The 17,718-nt window shown below is 36.6% G+C and overlaps 1 protein-coding gene across 6 annotated transcripts in view; it reads right to left on the bottom strand.

The window, feature by feature from the left end:
• AUH (AU RNA binding methylglutaconyl-CoA hydratase) overlaps window positions 1–17,718 on the bottom strand; it is a 180,208-nt gene that overhangs the window by 149,161 nt on the left and 13,329 nt on the right. For 5 of the 6 annotated variants that reach the window (XR_009051233.1, XM_057720902.1, XM_057720903.1 and 2 more), the window contains 2 exons: window positions 13,039–13,106; window positions 12,841–12,928 (listed from right to left, as the gene is read on the bottom strand). The exons of the other annotated variant lie outside the window; for it this stretch is intronic. Coding sequence is in view for 4 of the 5 variants with exons in the window: in XM_057720902.1 (XP_057576885.1) it covers window positions 12,841–12,928; window positions 13,039–13,106 (156 nt within the window). In the remaining variant the exon portion in view is untranslated. The remainder of the gene's footprint in view (window positions 1–12,840; window positions 12,929–13,038; window positions 13,107–17,718) is intronic. 6 annotated transcript variants of the gene reach the window in all.

Genomic DNA, 17,718 nt, shown 5'->3' with positions numbered 1-17,718 from the left:
ACTGATAGTGGCCTCAAATCTACCATTCACCCAAATGACGCTATCAGTGAATAAAATACTTGTACAACTGTGAGTCAGAGTTGTCTGCAGGATCATTCATCAATCACAAGAGAAAAAAGGGCACTTCTAATGCATGTTAAGACTCACAACACAGCTTCCATGGGTCAGGCATCTAACATGTTCCTGCGGAGGTCAACAGAGCCCGGCCTGGCTTCTCCAGCTGCAGAGAGGGGCCAGGTCCCAGGAAATGGACTTAGTCAAGCACAGAAGATAAAGGAATGAGTCTGGACCAGGGGTAAGAATACTACAGCCTGCAGGCCGCTCTACATCCAGTTTCTGTTTGGCCCTCAAGCTAAAAATAGTCTACTTTTTCCTGAAGCATTGTAAAAAAAAATTTTTTTTTTAATTTTTATAAATAATATATGACAAAGACAGTGAGAGGCTCACAAAGCCTAAAATATCTGGCCATTTACTGAAAAAGTTTTCCCTAACCCTAATCTAGACTAACTCTGATTCCCAAGGGACCCTCTCAGAAAGCAAACTGTGCTGCTAAGTATCAATTGGCAGAAGCGGAATGATAAAAATTCAATTTTCTTTCTAAAGAAAAGAAAGCTCTGCCTTTCTAGCTGCTGATGCTCTACTGAACCTGACCCAGGGTCACAGACTGAATTACATTCCCCTGGCCCCACCCCTGTAAAAGAGGGGTCTTCACATTGAGGACCTCCTGCGGCCTTCAATGGCTTCCAATGCCCCCCTCCCCACCAAAGGCAGCATGACCTAATTGGGCAGGCCTGGAGAGGCAACTAAGGGAAAACAGCCAAGGCCCGCTGCCTCCTCTCAATCCTATAAGATGCCTATACATGTACTGAATCCAAAAATAAGCTTGTTTTGCTTCATCTTTGCCAATATTACTTCCTCAACAATCAAAACTGTTCAATTCTTCGTCCCTATTCATCAACTATTTGTCAATGGACTAGGCACTCCTCTGACAACGGACACTGCCCCAAGTCCAGGGAATCAGCTTATCTGCAGGAGAAGCAGATTGATAACAAACAAGTAAAAAATAAATTCAGGAACTAAGAAGTACAAAGATGAGGCTAAAATAGGAAAATGTAACAGAGAGTGAGGGGAAGTAAGGAGGCCTGTTTTGGTTAAAAAGACAAAGTAACAAGTCTCTAAGGAGATGACATTTGAGCAGAGGCCAAGCAAAGGGAACACTGAGTAGTCTGACAGGAGAATGAGCACTGTCTAGCAGAGAATAAAGACTGCAGGACCAAGTGGGATGGACAAGGGCAAGAAAGGTGAGAGATGAAGCAGGAGAAAATGAGGTAGCCAGAGCAGCAAGACCTTATACATTTGGTATCAGTTTCCCTATAAATAACTACAACCTTAGTGGAATTATCCTACAGTTCTAGATCAGAAGTCTACAATGGGTTGGCAGGGCTATATTCCTGAGGCTCTAGAGAATGAGTTTTTCCTTGCCTTTCCCAGCTTCTAGAAGCTATCCATATTCCTTGGCTCAAGCCCTCTTCCCTGCAAACTTCTTCCCATCCTCATTTGTCTTCTCAAATTCTAATCCCCTTCACCCCCCGCCCCCCCAACCTCGTGTCCTCTAGTCCATTCTCTGCATCTGCATCCTTGGGGGTGAAGGGGAAGCTGGGACAAAGTGAGAGAGTAGCATAGACATATATATATTACCAACTGTGAAATAGATAGCCAGTGGAAAGTTTCTGTATAACAAAGGGAGATCAACTCGATGATGGATGATGCCTTAGAGGGCCGGGACAGGGAGGGTGGGAGGTAGTCACAGGAGGGAAGGAATATGGGGATACGTATATAAATACAGCTGATTGACTGTGGTGTGCCTCAAAAACTGGTACAAGAGTGTAAAGCAATTATATTCCAATAAAGAGCTAAAAAAAAAAAAAAGATTCTGAAATTCAAAAAAAAAAAATTCTAATCCGCTTGCCTCCTTCTTATACAGAGCCTCGTCTTTACATTGGCCCCACTGGATAATCCAGGATAACCTCTTCATCTCAAGATCTTTTACTTATTCATATCTGTGATGGTCCTTTTGCATTGTAAGATCACATATTCACAGATTTCAGGGATTAGAACATGGACATCCTTGGGGGTCACTATTCAGCCCATCACACTTTATTTCTGAGGATTATTTGAAGTAGAGAAGTGAAGTGATTATTTTTTAAGATTATTTGGGGTGCACTGCGGGGGACGTGCGTGCGGCAAGAATGGAAGCAGAGAGAGAGTCACCAGGTTATTACTAACACGTACTTCCTATTTCTTAAAAAGAAAATAATATCTACAGAGCATAAAATATTATTTAGGTAGTATTTTTTTTAATGGAAATAAGGTCAGGAATGAATTAGCAACAACCAATAATTATTACTTCCACAAAAAGGCCATGAGTACCCTGAGTCATTCTTAATGGCACCTCTGGCATGTTGAAATAAAGAAATTAAAATTATAATGTTAAAAGTTTATATTAGGAAAGAAGAAAAGAACTAAAAGCAATGAGCTAACCTTCCACCTTAAAAAACTACAAAATGAGAAGTAAGTTTAACCAAAAGCATATAGAGGAAAGAAAAATAATAAAGAAATTAATGAAACAGAAAACAGAAAAAAGAAGAATCAATGAAACCCAGTTCTTTGCAAGGATCAAGAAAAGTAATAAATGTTTTGCCAGAACTTTTAAGAAAAAAAGACACAAATTATCAATATCAAAAATGAAAGAGGAACCATCTCTATATATTTAGATTCAACAGAAATTAAAAGGATAACAAGGAAACATTATGAACAACTTCATGCCAATAAATTTGGAAACTTGGATAAAACAGATAATTTCCTTAAAAGACATAATTTATCAAAACTTAAGAAGAAATGGATAACCTCAATAGTCCTATATCTACTAAAGAAATCAAATTCATAGTTAAAAATCTTCCCATGAAGAAAACTCCTAGACCAGATGGTTTCGTTTGTGCATTTTACCAAACAACAAAGAAATAATACCGGACTTCCTAGATGGTGCAGTGGTTAAGAATTCGCCTGCCAATGCAGGGGACACGGGTTCGATTCCTGCTCCAGGAAGATCCCACATGCCTCGGAGCAACTAAGCCCGTGCGCCATAACTGTTGAACCTGCACTCTAGAGCCTGTGAGCCACAATTACTGAGCCCACATTCCACAACTACTGAAGCCCACACACCTAGAGCCCATGCTCCTCAATAGGGGAAGCCACAGCAATGAGAAGCCTGTGCACCACAATGAAAAGTAGCCCCTGCTCGCCACAACTAGAGAAAGCCTGTGTGCAGCAACGAAGACCCAAAGCAGCCAATAAATAAAAAGGAAGTAAATTTAAAAAAAAAATAAAAAAAGAAGCACCTTCCATATTGTTGAACATGTTTGGAAGGGTGTCAAACCCAAGAGGGCATGGTAGCTCCTTAACACCCTCCAGCCCAATCCTGCCCTATGCATTCTACCATTTTGGCTGTTCCTGAGTTGTAATCTTTATAATAAGCCAGTAATAATAAGTAAAGCATTTTCCTGAGTACTATGAGTCAGTCTAGCAAATCCTATTTCTGAGACTAAATGGTGGTGGGGAGGGTCCCCTACACCAATTCACCAATTCTCTGAGATCACCTGGGTGTCCAACAATTCAGTGCAATTCTGATGCTACTCCCTAAATTAGCACAGACCCTACACGTTAAAGACTCAGTCCCATGAGACTGTGAAATTTTAGATACCAGTTTTAAGTCCCAGAGATCACTCATACTTCTGACCAACCAATTATAAATTCAAGAGTTCCCCACAAACCCCTCATCAGATTCAATAATTCATTAGAATAACTCACAAAACTTAAGAAATCACTTTACATTTACCAGTTTATTATTAAAATACAACTAGGAGACAGACAAATGGAAGAGATACATAGAGTAAGGTACAAGAGAACAGGGACACAAAGGTTTCACCCTCCCAGCACTTCTATGTGTTCACCAACCTGGAAATTCCCCCAAACCCCATTGTTTATAGGTTTTTATGGAGTTTTCACTATACAGGCAAAACTGATTAAATCACTGGCCAGTGGTGACCGAACTCACTCAATCTCTGGCCCCTCTACCTTCTCAAAGTTGGAGGACTGGGCTGAAAGTTCTAACCCGCTAATCCCATGATTCATTTTTCTGGCAACCAGCCCCATTCTAAAGCTATCTAAGGCCCCTGCTTTGAATTGTCTCATTCACATGCAAAAGATACTCTTATTACGCCAGAGAAATCCCCAGGATTTCAGGAGCTCTGTGCCAGGAACCCAGGGCAAAAATAAAATACATATTTTACTATACCACATTACCTAAATCCACACTTGCAACAAAAATTAACTAAGAATGCATTACAGGTTTAAATATAAAACATAAAAACTAAAAACTTTCTGGAAGAAAACCTAGTGTGGGAAAGTCTTTGTGACTTTGGAGTAGGACAAGATTTCTTAGTTCATAAAACATAAACAAACAATAAAAGAAAATAAATTGAGTAACTGGACTTCAACTGAAAAAATTTGGTTCTTCAATACAAACTGTGAAGAAAAAGACAAGCCAAAGAGTAGAAAAAATACTTAAAAATACATATATCAGCAAAAGGTCTGGTATCAAAAATATATTAAAAACTCTAACTCAATACAACTTTTATTTTTATTAAAACATGGGCAAAAGATCTGAATAAACACTTCTCCAAAAAAGATACACAGGTGACAAAAAAGCACCAGAAAAGATGCTCAAAATCATTACTCATTAGAGAAATGATATCTAAAACCACAATTACAGATTGAATACAAGTACACACCCATTAGGATGTCTAAAATTAAAGACTGACAATGTCAAGTGTTGACAAGGATGTGGAACACCTGGAAGCCTCATCCACTGCTGGCAGGAATGCAAAATGACTAGAAAACAGCAGCAGTTTCTTATAAAACAAAATGAACAGTTACTATAAAACCCAATAATTCTAATCCTAAGTATTTATCCAAGAGAAATGAAAACACGTTCACAAAATGACTTACACGTGACTCTTCATGGAAGCAGTATTTATAAAAGCCAAAATATTGGAAAAACCCAAATGACCATTAACTGCTAAATAGATAAACAAACTGTTGTATATCTATGCAATGGACTACTCAGCATATAAAATGAATACTCAGCAATATAATGAAAATCACACTCAGCAATAAAGTGAAATTACTGAAACATATATCATGGGTGAACCTCAAAACACTGTGCTAAATGAAGGAAGCTGGATACAAAAGGCCATCGACAGAAAGATTCCATCTGTAGGACATTCTAGAAGAGGAAAAACTGTGATTAAAAGCAATGAGATCAGTGTTTTAATGGGGTCAGAATAGGGGAAAGGACTGCCTACCGATAAGCATAACAAAGATTTTTAACAGCACCACCCACCAGCAGGCTGGCACCAGCCCCAGGACAATCTGGCCCTGAAGCCAGCTGCCCCAGAACCCAGCCACACCCACGAGGCAGAGCCTGGTAGCCAAACAGGCCAGAGGCCAGCACCACCTACCACCACAGTAGTTAGCCCTGCCACAGCAGAAAGGTTCACACAGCCCACATAGGGAGCATCCCTAGAACATATAGCTCTGGTGACCTGAAGGGAGTGTGCTGCTGGACCTCACAGGACACTGCCTACATAAGGCTACTTATCCAAGATCAGGAAATGTAACCAACCTACTTAATACATAAAAGTAGAAGTAGAGAACTGAGAAAAACGAGGCGACAAAGGAATACGTTTCAAAGAAACAAATTAAAATGCCAGAAAAATTAAGTGAAGTGGAGATAAGCAAACTAACTGATAAAGAGTTCAAGATAAAGATCATAAAGCTGTTCAATGAACTGAGGAGAAGAGATGTAAAGAACTTTACTGTCACTGTTTGCAGATGACATGATACTATACATAGAAAGTCCTAATCTTAAAGATGGTACCAAAAAACTATTAGAACTCATCTATGAATTCAGTAAAGATGCAGGGTACAAAATTAATGTATTGAAATCTGTTACCTTTCTATAAACTAACAACAAACTATCAGAAAGAGAAGTTAAGAAAACAATCCCATGTATAACTGCATCAAAAATATCTAGGAATAAATCTAACCAAGGAGGTAAAAGACTTATACTCGGAAACCTGTAGGAAACTGAAAACACCACCAACAAATGGAAAGATACACTGTGCTCATGGATTTGAAGAATATTGTTAAAATGACCATAATACCCAAGGCAATCTATGGATACAGTGCAATCTCTATTAAAATACCCATGGCATTTAAACTAGAACAAATAATTCTAAAATTTGTATGGAAAAACAAAAGACTCCAAATAGCCAAAACAACCTTGAGAAAGAAGAACAGAGCTAGAAGTATCACACACTCTGATTTCAAACTACATTACAAAGCTACAGGAATCAAAACAATATGGCACCTGCACAAAAACATATACATAGGTTAATGGAACAGAACAGAGAGCCCAGAAATGAACCCACACTTTTACTGGCAATTAATCTACAACAAAGGAGGAAAGACTATACAATGGGGGAATAAATGGTGTTAGGAAAACTGGACAGTTAACACAAAAGAATCAAACTGGACTACATTCTCACACTGTGTACAAAAATAAACACAAAATGAATCAAAGACTTAAATATAAGACCTGAAACTATAAAACTAGAAGAAAACATAGGCAATATGCTCTTTGACATTTGTCTTGGCAAAGTTTTTTTGGATACGTCTCCTCAAGTAAAGGAAACAAAAGCAAATAAAAACAAATGATACTACATCAAACTAAAAAGCTTTTGCACAGTGAAGGAAACTATCAACAAAATGAAAAAGCCACCTACTGAATGGGTAAATACATTTGCAAATAATATATCTGATAATGGGTTAATATCCAAATAATATACAAAGAACTCATACAACTCAGCATTAAAAACACAAACACCCTAATTAAAAAATGGGATGAGAACCTGAATAGACATTTTTCCAAAGAAGATATACAGATGGCCAACAGACACACGAAATCATTAATCATTATGGAAATGCAAATCAAAACCACAGTGAGATATTACATCACACCTGTCAGAATGGCTATTATTAAAAAAAAAAAGTGTTGGTGAGAATGTGGAGAAAAGGGAATCCTTGTACGCTGTTGGTGGGAATGTAAATTCATGCAACCACTATGGAAAACATTATGGATGTTCCTCAAAAAGCTAAAAACAGAACTATCATATGATCCAGCAATTTCACTCCTTGCTATACTTCCAAAGAAAACAAAAACACTAATTCAAACAGATATATGCACCCATATATTCACTGCAGCATTATTTACAATAACAAAGATTTACAACGGTTAATGTCAACCTTTATTTACAATAACCAAGGAAGCAACCTAAATGTCCACTGATAAATGTATAAAGAAGATGTGACATATATACCTACATGTTCAGCAGAGTATTACTCAGCCTTGAAAAAGAATGAAATCTTGCCATCTGCAAGAACAGGGATGGACTTAGAGGACATTATGCTAAGTGAAATAAGTTAGACAAAGAAAGACAATTACTGTATGATTTCGCTTATATGCAGAAGTTATAAAACAAAACAAATTAAAAAAACACAACCAAACAAACACAGAGTCACAGATAGAGAACAAACAAGTGGTTGCCACAGGGGATGGGGGTAGGTAGGAAGATGAATGAAACAGGTGAGGGAGACTAAGAGGTATAAACTTCCAGTTACATAATAAATGAGTCACAGAGATGAAACGTACAGCATGGGGGATATAGTCAATAATATTTAATAACTGTATGGTGGCAGATGGTAACTAGACTTATCATGGTGATCATTCTGTATATAGATAGAATACAACACTTGTGCACCTGGACCTAACACAGTATTACAGGTCAATTATATTTCAATTAAAAATGAAAAAAAGAAAGCTTTTGAAGTGATGAACATATTCTATATCACAACTGCCCTCGTGGTTTAAACACGTCAAAACTAATCAATTACATAAGTACTTAAAGCTGGCACAGTTTATTGCAAGTAATGCATACCTCTGTAACACAGATTTTTTTTTTTTATTTCCAAGAAAAGAACCCTATGCTAAACTAATACAAATTTGTAGCTATCTATCCTTTCACTTTACTCATCAAACTCTCTAAGGGACTAACGTTCAAATACACAAATATAATTTCACCTGAGATTCTGAAACAATACTGAACAGAAAACTTCATTAGAGCCTCCACATATCTAACCATGTCATGACATCTACATCCATTTGAACAACACAACGTTCAATAAAGCACGTTGACAATTTTAGTGAGAAGTTTTTAGTCAGAACATAATTTACTAGAACTCAAAAGCAGAAGCAAAAGTACCTTTACTTTTTAAAAAAAACCCACACTAGTATAATTCAGTGAAGCACTCAATTTAGAGTTCCACATACAGAAATCAACTACCAGGAATTGTTTATAATCTATTTCAGGAATTTCAAGAGAAAAAATCCTCAGTCTCAGTAATTTCTTATAAAATTTTTATGATAAAAACAATACATATGTACTTTGCTATTCAGTGTTAGAATAATGAACAAAAATAAACAGATGACTAGGATTAAACGTTTACATCCGATGCAATAGTCTAGTCAAAAGGTCTTTTTCATAATTTCATTATAGATAATATACTAAAATTTTTATTCCTAAACATTTTGAAATAGCAAAATTATTTCAGTTTTCCTTTGTGTGTGAGTAGGCGTTCATGTATATGTAAGAAACCAGATAAAATTTTTAAATGAATAAAAAAAATATTTTCTAGAGTATACAGGGGAGACAGCACACATTCAGGCCAATCTCTAATATAATCTATGTAGCCACTGCTTCACAATGAGCTTTTGACTATCAAAATGCTATTTCTCAGTATTCTAAGAGAAGTATAGGCAACCCATAAACCCAGAAGCAATGTTCAAACCCAGAAGAAAGAAAACATAATATTGATTCCCAATCTGGAGTCACGCCTAACACATAGCATGGTATCTGAAAGTATATATGTATAGAAATCACTGTCTATGGCCATGATAACTACGATATAATTTTTTCTGTATATAGACTATCATTGTGGTTAATAATAGAAAATTCATTTAAATACATTACTGTAACCAGAGCGGCATTCTGACATTACATTCTCAATCAGCATGAGACCACTGCAATCTGTAAGTATGTGAAATTTTAAAAACTTAAAAAGGACGTCTCATATTTCAAAAGATTAAAAATCACTGGTATAGTAAAGAAAACCGTGCCCTAGGGGTCAGAAGTAGCTCCAGCTAAGCCACAACCTTTAACCAGGCACTTAAGTTCACAGAGATTCTATAAAATGAAAGCATCTGAACTGCTGTATAAGGTCTTCATATTCTGACATTTTTCCTCTCAAATGCTGCAACAATAATTCAGAAACTCAATGTCACAATTTTAGTTAGCAAAACTGGAAAATATACCAAACTCACTTGGTAAGTTTTCTGAAATTATTTACTTTGTATATATTCGCTTAACATAATTTCTTACCATACTCATTACAGAAAGTTTAAAGATGGAGAAAAGAAGATATCAATCTATGACTTTATCTACAGGCATAGTTTACACAGGTGCAATCATAATGGGGAATAACATTGTACTTGCAGCTTTCTCTTATAACATGTATTTTTCACACTGTAACTTAGTCTTCATACTATCACTTTAAATAGTTCCTTAACAATCTACTGAATGCATGTGTGTTATTTGTTTATGTATGTATATCTGTATATATTTGCATAATGAAAAACTAGAAGGATAAAAAAGAAATTAAAAATTGCTATTTCTATTAGGGAAAGAAAGCAGCAGAGTGAGTGGGTAAGAGTGGGATTTCTCTTTGTATACTTTTTCATACATTTTGTATACATTTCATACATTTTGACATACTACCTATTTTTAAAACTAAAATTTGATTTAAAAAAGTGTAAAGGTAAGTAAAATACAATTGCTGTTTCTAAATAACAGATTTAAATGAGAAGTCAGAAATCACTCAGTCCAGCCTCCAGTGCAAGTAGGGATCACTTTAATAGTGCTTAATTATCTGTTCTTCTAGCATATTAGAGAAAGGACATAGAAAAATGAACCAGGTAGAAGCCCAAGACACTATGTGGTTTGAGACAATATCAGAGAAACTGCTCATATCTCAATAGCCCCTGAAAAAATAAATCAGTGAATCACAGCATAATTTAAAGGTTGATTAAATTCAGTAAGTACATACTGAGTCCTTATTATGTGCTGTGTTATGAGAATATATAAGATGATTTTCAAGGAAGAAAAAGAGAAGTTCCCATCCTCAAGAAATCTGAGGCAAGACCACTTCGTAAGCTTTTGAGTTTTTGGAAAATAACAAGGTGCCACTAGAACACCTTGTTATTTTGTACAGAGAAGAGAAATTTTTGTGGGGGCAGAAAGGAAAGAGGGAAAATGAGTAACTTTAAGAGGATGGGGGGCTAAGAGAATAATCAATAAATGAATACACTATTTTTGAGGATTTTGTTTTTGAATATGACTTCTTCAGAATAAAAATTAAAGCTCTAATTATGTGAAAGACTGTATTCAACAAGAACTAATAAATGAGGCCTGATTATAATTCTGATTTTTATACTACTATTTTTATAGGCTATAATAAGTTTAAATGTTCAAGTATGTAGAGATTTTGTGTATCTAAACTTACAATACACTTAATGTGTACATATTAATAAAGACAGACCCACTAAAATGCCTGTTTTAAATACATGTAAGAAAAGACAACTTTTCAGAGAAATTTGAAAGAATGGTTTTATTTATATACTAAAATTACTTGCCCCAATTTTTCTATAATTCAAACATTTTTTGGACAAAATACAGTAACAAATCTTATGAGTTAAAATAGCGGAAAAAATTATCCTGATCATTCAAAAGCACAGAGAGCAAAGAAAATAGATTTGATAAGCCCTTGGAAAAAAGTATTCAAGTCTAACTTGTTAATCTGGTAAGGCATTTGGTATATTACTTAATACATCCCCAAAAAGGCAATAAAAGATAGTTGTAAACTGTACTAAAGCACTGAAGCCTTTTCCAAAGAACACTGATAATGTGGAGACACAACACAAATGGGCAGCAAAAGAATAGGTAAAACAAAAAGAATTCTACCAGTAATTATAGGGTTATAATTACAAAACCCATTACCAAGAGAAAGACAGTAATGCTAGTTATGATCGACTCTTCTTTCTGAAGTGTCATTCTGCCACTATCACTATCACTCCTCAAAGATGCATAGAATCGGGCCTTCCTTAAAAGCCCCCAAACTGTTCTGCGTCTTCCCAATAAGCCCCTCAGTAGCCCTCAGAGGACCTGAGTGCACTGACCTCAGAGCCATCAATCACGATGTTAGACTCAGTCACCCAGAAACACGATCACCTGATCCTAAGGTCACAGATACAAGAATTCTAATTCTCTTGGTGTAAGGTTTTCACATTGCTTAAGAGAAAAAAGATTAAATATATGCAAAGCCCTTACAAAAACTATTAACAGCTAAAATTTATTGGCTACTGCACTGTGTTTTATGTACACTGTCACACCAAGCCTCCGACAGCCCCACCAGGAGGACAGTGTTACTGGAGTTGGACAGATGTCAAAGCAGAAGCCTGTATTGCAAATCATCACCACCCAGGCAGCTGGCATAAATCACCCTACTCTCTTTGATTACCAAGCTGACATTAAAACTAATCCTTTTACGTATGGTACATTACATCAAATGCTAAAATATAATTCATTTACACCAAATGTTCCTAAATACCATAAAATTCTGCAGTATTTTGAGGTGGAAGCTACAGAGTTGAAAGCTTAGAAAGTCTGAGGACCCTTAACAATGAAACTGAAGAACATTAGCCTCAACTAAGACCCCCTAAAAACATTTAGTCTAGAAATACTCCCCCCAAGTTCCCAGCACTGCTCTGAGTATACTCTAAATGCTCAAAAAATACTTATTAAATGAATAAAATATTGTATGTTATTCCCTCAAATGTTTGGTTATCTCAAGTGGATTATCCCATTTATATTGTTACTGAAGAAAAAATTTTTTTGCACCTCAACTTTTACCTTCATTTACTTATCAGTAAATTACAATGATAGTGTATATTATCAGCATTTTTTATCATCTACATTTTTGACTAGCTGAAACAGATTCATTCAATCTCATGACTTAGAAATACTTACAAATATGGAAAATGCAAGACAACTTAACTTTTGGTTTTTGGTAGCACAGTACAAACGGAAAAAACATTTTGCTGCTGTAAAATCCAATTGGTGGACACATACTTGAGTGGACACTACTACAAACAGCAACCTCCAAAGCATATGTCTATATTTAACATTTTATATGGGGGTAGCTACTGCTAGTCAATTAAAGTATTTTTTAAGCAACTCATAAATACAGAGCATACTTCTGTGTGTAGGAGACATAATTTTTCCTTCCCAGCTCATCTTTCATAAATATTATTCATGTACTACAAATATTTTAATGGCTCAAATTACTTTTCCAACTTCCAAAACAACTTTTCCACACACTGCAAAGGTTTCTTTCTAATACTGACAAAGCATTTTTCTCTTGTAAAACAGTAAAAAACAAAGAGGAACTATTGGTAATGGAATTCAAACCACAGAATACTTTATAATGGAAAATAGGCTTAGTAAGGAAAAATTAGACTAGTTTTAAAAATTTAATCTATTTACATACCAGCACAGAATATCCCTGGGACTTCACTTCTGACTATTATGGTCCGTACTTTCTTATCAGATTTTAAAGCATCCACAGCTTTTGAGAGCTAAATAGAAACAGGGAGGGTAAGGAGGAAAAAGGAGAAAAATCATTTTCAGATTGATGTCAACACTGTATCTTAATATCAGAAGCAAACAGTTTAATCTTTACACTCACCATTTTTATAAGATTTTTACTCAATGAATTTTTGGCATAAGCTCTGTTTATTCCAAGCACCACAATTCCTAGTTAAGGGGAAAAGGGGAAAAAAAAAAGGCATTTGAGTTAGTGAGGTATTCAGGGTACAGACTCCCATACATACAGCTAGTTAACCTGGGACTTAGGAATCTACCACCGCCTTCAGGTTCACTTCAAGAGCTTTATCCTAATTTTCATGTTTACCTTTCTTTTCAAGATATTTTTGAAGAATGTGGTATACATATTTATAAAATCAATCTGATGCTTAATATTCACCACTTTTCTTCAGCCTTTTAGAGAAGAACTTATTACAACAGCATGTTCCCTTTAACTCCTTTCTCCTTAAGCGGCACTAAAGTAATCTGCCACATTTTACTAAATTTTACATCACTAAATCAAACTAACTAGTGGGAAGGCCATGCTTACTGGTGAAAATTCTAAATTATAGAATACTATTTAAAATATAGTTTTATCATCTTCAGTATCTACAGAAGTGCACAACAGTGTCACAGGCAAGCACTATGGGATCAGCTTTTTTGCTAGTATACCAGGTATTAACATCTCAGTTACTCTCTGTCACACTACACGGTTTTCAGTATTTCCATCCTAGGTTTCTCTCTTGACTCTGTCCCAGGTACTTAACCTGAAGCCACTTCCATTTAGAACTCCAATAAGCAATTCAACCTAAATCTATGGTTAGTTCATTCTTTCACCCACAAAGCCCAGCTCTTCCTCCTAGCTTCCCTAATCTTATCAGAGAGCACCATCTAAACCCAGCCTCCCATTCCAACTGCTACAGTCAGATCAATTTTCTAAAAATAATTCCATGCATAGAATCCACCCCCTGCTTAAAATCCTTTAATTATTTCTTATTTCCAAAATACCTGAGTTCAAAGACCTTAATTTGATATTCGAAGTCCTCTAAAACCTGTACCAGACCTTCTTGTTCCCCAAGTAAGCTCAAATTTTCCTTGCATAACAGAAATGCCTTCCACCTAGGGCGGGCAGGGGTTGAGGGAAGGGGGTATTCCTTATTTGTAATTGAGTTAAATTAAAGACAACAAAATGTACACATGCCTTCTCTATGCAAGAAACTGTGCAAACCCACTTTTCAAAGAACTTAGGCTCAGAGCAGAATAAATTTACAAGAATTCCAAATGATCTCAGTAAGGAGAAAATCATGAAGGAGAACTGGTATCTAGGGCAGGCTCTGCATTAAACAGCTGAATGACCTTGGGTAGGTCCCAATACTAATGACAACAGCTACCACTAATTGAGTCCTTTACTATGTGCTGAACACTGCTCGCAGTGCTTTAAGACTCACATAATCCCCAAAGCAACCTAAGAGGTAGATACTTGTGGAACAATGGGACTTGGGGAGGTTAAGTAACTACCTCCAGCTAGTAACTCTACACTTGAAGGAAAAATGAGACTATGCTACACTGTTCAAGCTTCAGCTTCCTCAGAAGAAAACCAAGTGGTTGTTCATTCATTCAAATGAACTGAGTACACACTACGGTGTTCAGCCCTTAAGAAACTACAGTCTAAGAAGGAAAGACAGACATCAATAAAATAATCATAAAAATCACAATTCAAAATGCTTTACATGCTCTGAGTGGTGCTACAATAATGTGTAACCAGAACTGATATGGTCTGGGGGCAAAGGGGGATAGTCATGGAACGCTTGTCCAAGACAGTGCTATTTGAGTTGAGATTGGAAAGAGGAGCAGGAATTGGGGTGGGGGTGGGGGTGTGTGCTGGATTACAGGCAGAGGCAACATAGGAGAAATCATAAAATAGTCATATCAGGAGGAGAAGAGTACCCAATGAAAGAAGAGGTTGGCACCAGACAGATACTGTCATTACAGGCCCTATTAAAAAATAAGGAGTAACCACTGAGAGAGTTTTAAGTAGTATAAACACACATACAAAACCAGCGGGGGGGTTCATTTCTGTATGTGGAGACCATGCTAAAGTGTACAGGGCTAGACACTTCCAGGCACAAGCTGCAATCCAGTCAACACATAACAGGTTTGGCTGAGGTTAGTAGAGTTAGAAATAGAAGGAAGTGAAAGGATTCAAAAGCTATTCAAGAGATGAAATTTAAAATGAGTTACTGATTGACTGGATTGAGGACTGAATGCACTGAAAGGACGTATTAAGAGTTTTAAGGTTTTAAGAGTATTAATAGGTTTTTGGCTTCAGCAATTGGATGAAAAGAAGATGACATTCGGGCTTCCCTAGTGGCTCAGTGGCTAAGAATCGTCTGCCAATGCAGGGAACACGAGTTCGAGCCCTGGTCCGGGAAGATCCCACATGCCACAGAGCAACTAAGCCTGTGCACCACAACTACTGAGCCTGCGCTCTAGAGCTCATGAGTGACAACTACTGAGCCCACGTACCACAACTACTGAAGCCCACATGCCTAGAGCCTGTGCTCCACAACAAGAGAAGCCACAGCAGCAACAAGATGCCCACGCACCAGAATGGAAAGTAGCCCCTACTCTCCGCAACTAGAGAAAGCCCAAGTGCAGTAACAAAGACCCAATGCAGGGAGGGAGGGAGGGAGGAAGGAGGGAAGGAAGGAGATGACATTCAATAAGATGGAGAATCATGAAAAACACCAAGGTGAGGGTGCAGAGGGATAAAGTTCATGAGTTTGGTTTTGAATTACAGTGAATCTGAAGTGCCTTGAGACACCCAAACTGGTTATCAACTCTAAGGGTACACACTAGAGGTCTGACTGCTGGGACTGAAATCCCAGTCTGCCACTAGCTATGTGATCTTGGGCTGTTACTTAACCTCTCTGATCCTCAGCTTCTTACCCTGTTAAGTGAAGATACTAATAGTTCCAAACTCCATGGGACAGTTGTGAGGATCATATGACAAGATACAACCAAAGCTTTCAACATAGGCATTCAATTATTACTGTCCCTTCTGCAAACACTCTGAAGCAGTAAGTGTTACCATAATGTGTAGATGCTAGATAGGATACTGCTGACATCATCACTAAAGTGTAAAGTGCCATCAAAATGCTTCTACTACAGTTAATTCCAGTGATTCTGGTCCCATGTTTGAAGCCTGATGTTTTGGTCACTTCTAACTCAAACAGTTGGAAATTAGCTCTGTAATTCAAAAGAAATCAGCCAGTGCCTAACAACTGTCCCACCAAATTTATCAGCATGTTTCCAATACCCCAAAATGGAATAAAACCTTACTGTATTTAGCAGGGCCCACTGTTTTTGTTTTGTAACCATCCCACTTTATTTCACATTTAATAGTTTCTCATTAACTCAATTATCATGCATCCTCATTACATAACTTAGCCAAAACAAGTTTGCTAACCTTAAATTCCTGTTTTAGACTTCTCCTGCCTTTTGACAAAATATCATAAAAGTCTTGGTGAATCTGTAACATGTTCATATTACAGCATCAACCCTGCTCTATAAAGCTCACAAAACTGAAAGATGAACATAGACTCAGCCGGGACTTAAAAAAAAAAAAACATGAATACATTTTGCTCGCACAAAATTGAAATGATACACCTCAAGTGAAAGTTCTCCTTCCCTGGACCCATTCTATTCTCCTCCCCAGAGGTAGCCATTGTTATCTGTTAATATGTAACCTTCACCAGAAAATATATTTACATACAGAAATAGAGTTGTGGCCGCAGTTTTGCTTGTTGTTGCTATTTTACATAAATGGTATCACAGAGTATTTTCTGTTTGCGCTGTTCCATGTAAATAGGTTCCTACATTATTTCCTTTATTTATTTAATTTGCCCTTAACGATCTTTCTATGTCAAGACATTCCTTTTAATTCATAACAGTCTGTGGAATAAATTTCCATTATTTAGTTTCCTTTTCATGAGCATTTTCCTAAAATACTGCAATGCTGCAATAAACATTCCTGAAGATTTCTTTTCCGCACATGCACAAATACTTCTCTGACAGGTATCAAGAAGCAGAATTTCTAGGTCCAATAGAATGTACATTCTTCAATTTTAACAGGTAGCTCTCAAAAATACAGATACTGTCCAACCAAATCACCAATACCTATTTATTCACAGCAGCACATCTCAACAGAGCGAGTTCCAACTATGTGTATTACCTGCACAAACCTAACCCAAGGTTAGGTCACTTCCTTGCCCACATATTTGAATATTTACACTGTCGCTAATTTTCAAAAAATATACAAAAGCAATCTGACGTTAAGATCAATTCTAATATATTAGATATAGGTTGATATATATATCAATTCTAATAAACTATCTCTACATTGTACTAAGACACAGCTGTGCCAACAAATTAGTCTTACGTTACACACGTTAACTTATAAAGAAATACAGAAGTTAGGACACTGGAACGCAGCTCCTTCAGGTCATTCAGAAATTTCTGTGGCAATTCTGTGTACCACTTTGTATGGAACCACCAGCCTTTGTTAGACAAGATACGTGAGATACTATAGCACAGGATCTAATACACTGGAATGCACAAAACTCATAACTTCAAACACAGACACATAATGTTCTTTTTGAGTACAGGCTTTTTGCCCTAAAACTAAAGGAATTCTAATAAATTGTTTGACATAGTACCTACCAAAGAAAGAACACAAAAAAAGGTATGTTAAGTGTAATTACATCCACTGCATTTTTAAGTA

This window comes from Hippopotamus amphibius, chromosome 2 (assembly GCF_030028045.1).
Source record: "Hippopotamus amphibius kiboko isolate mHipAmp2 chromosome 2, mHipAmp2.hap2, whole genome shotgun sequence".
Taxonomy (NCBI): Eukaryota; Metazoa; Chordata; class Mammalia; order Artiodactyla; family Hippopotamidae; genus Hippopotamus; species Hippopotamus amphibius.
The sequence above is the reverse complement of the archived record's forward strand: the minus strand, read 5'-3'. Positions and strand labels throughout refer to the sequence as shown.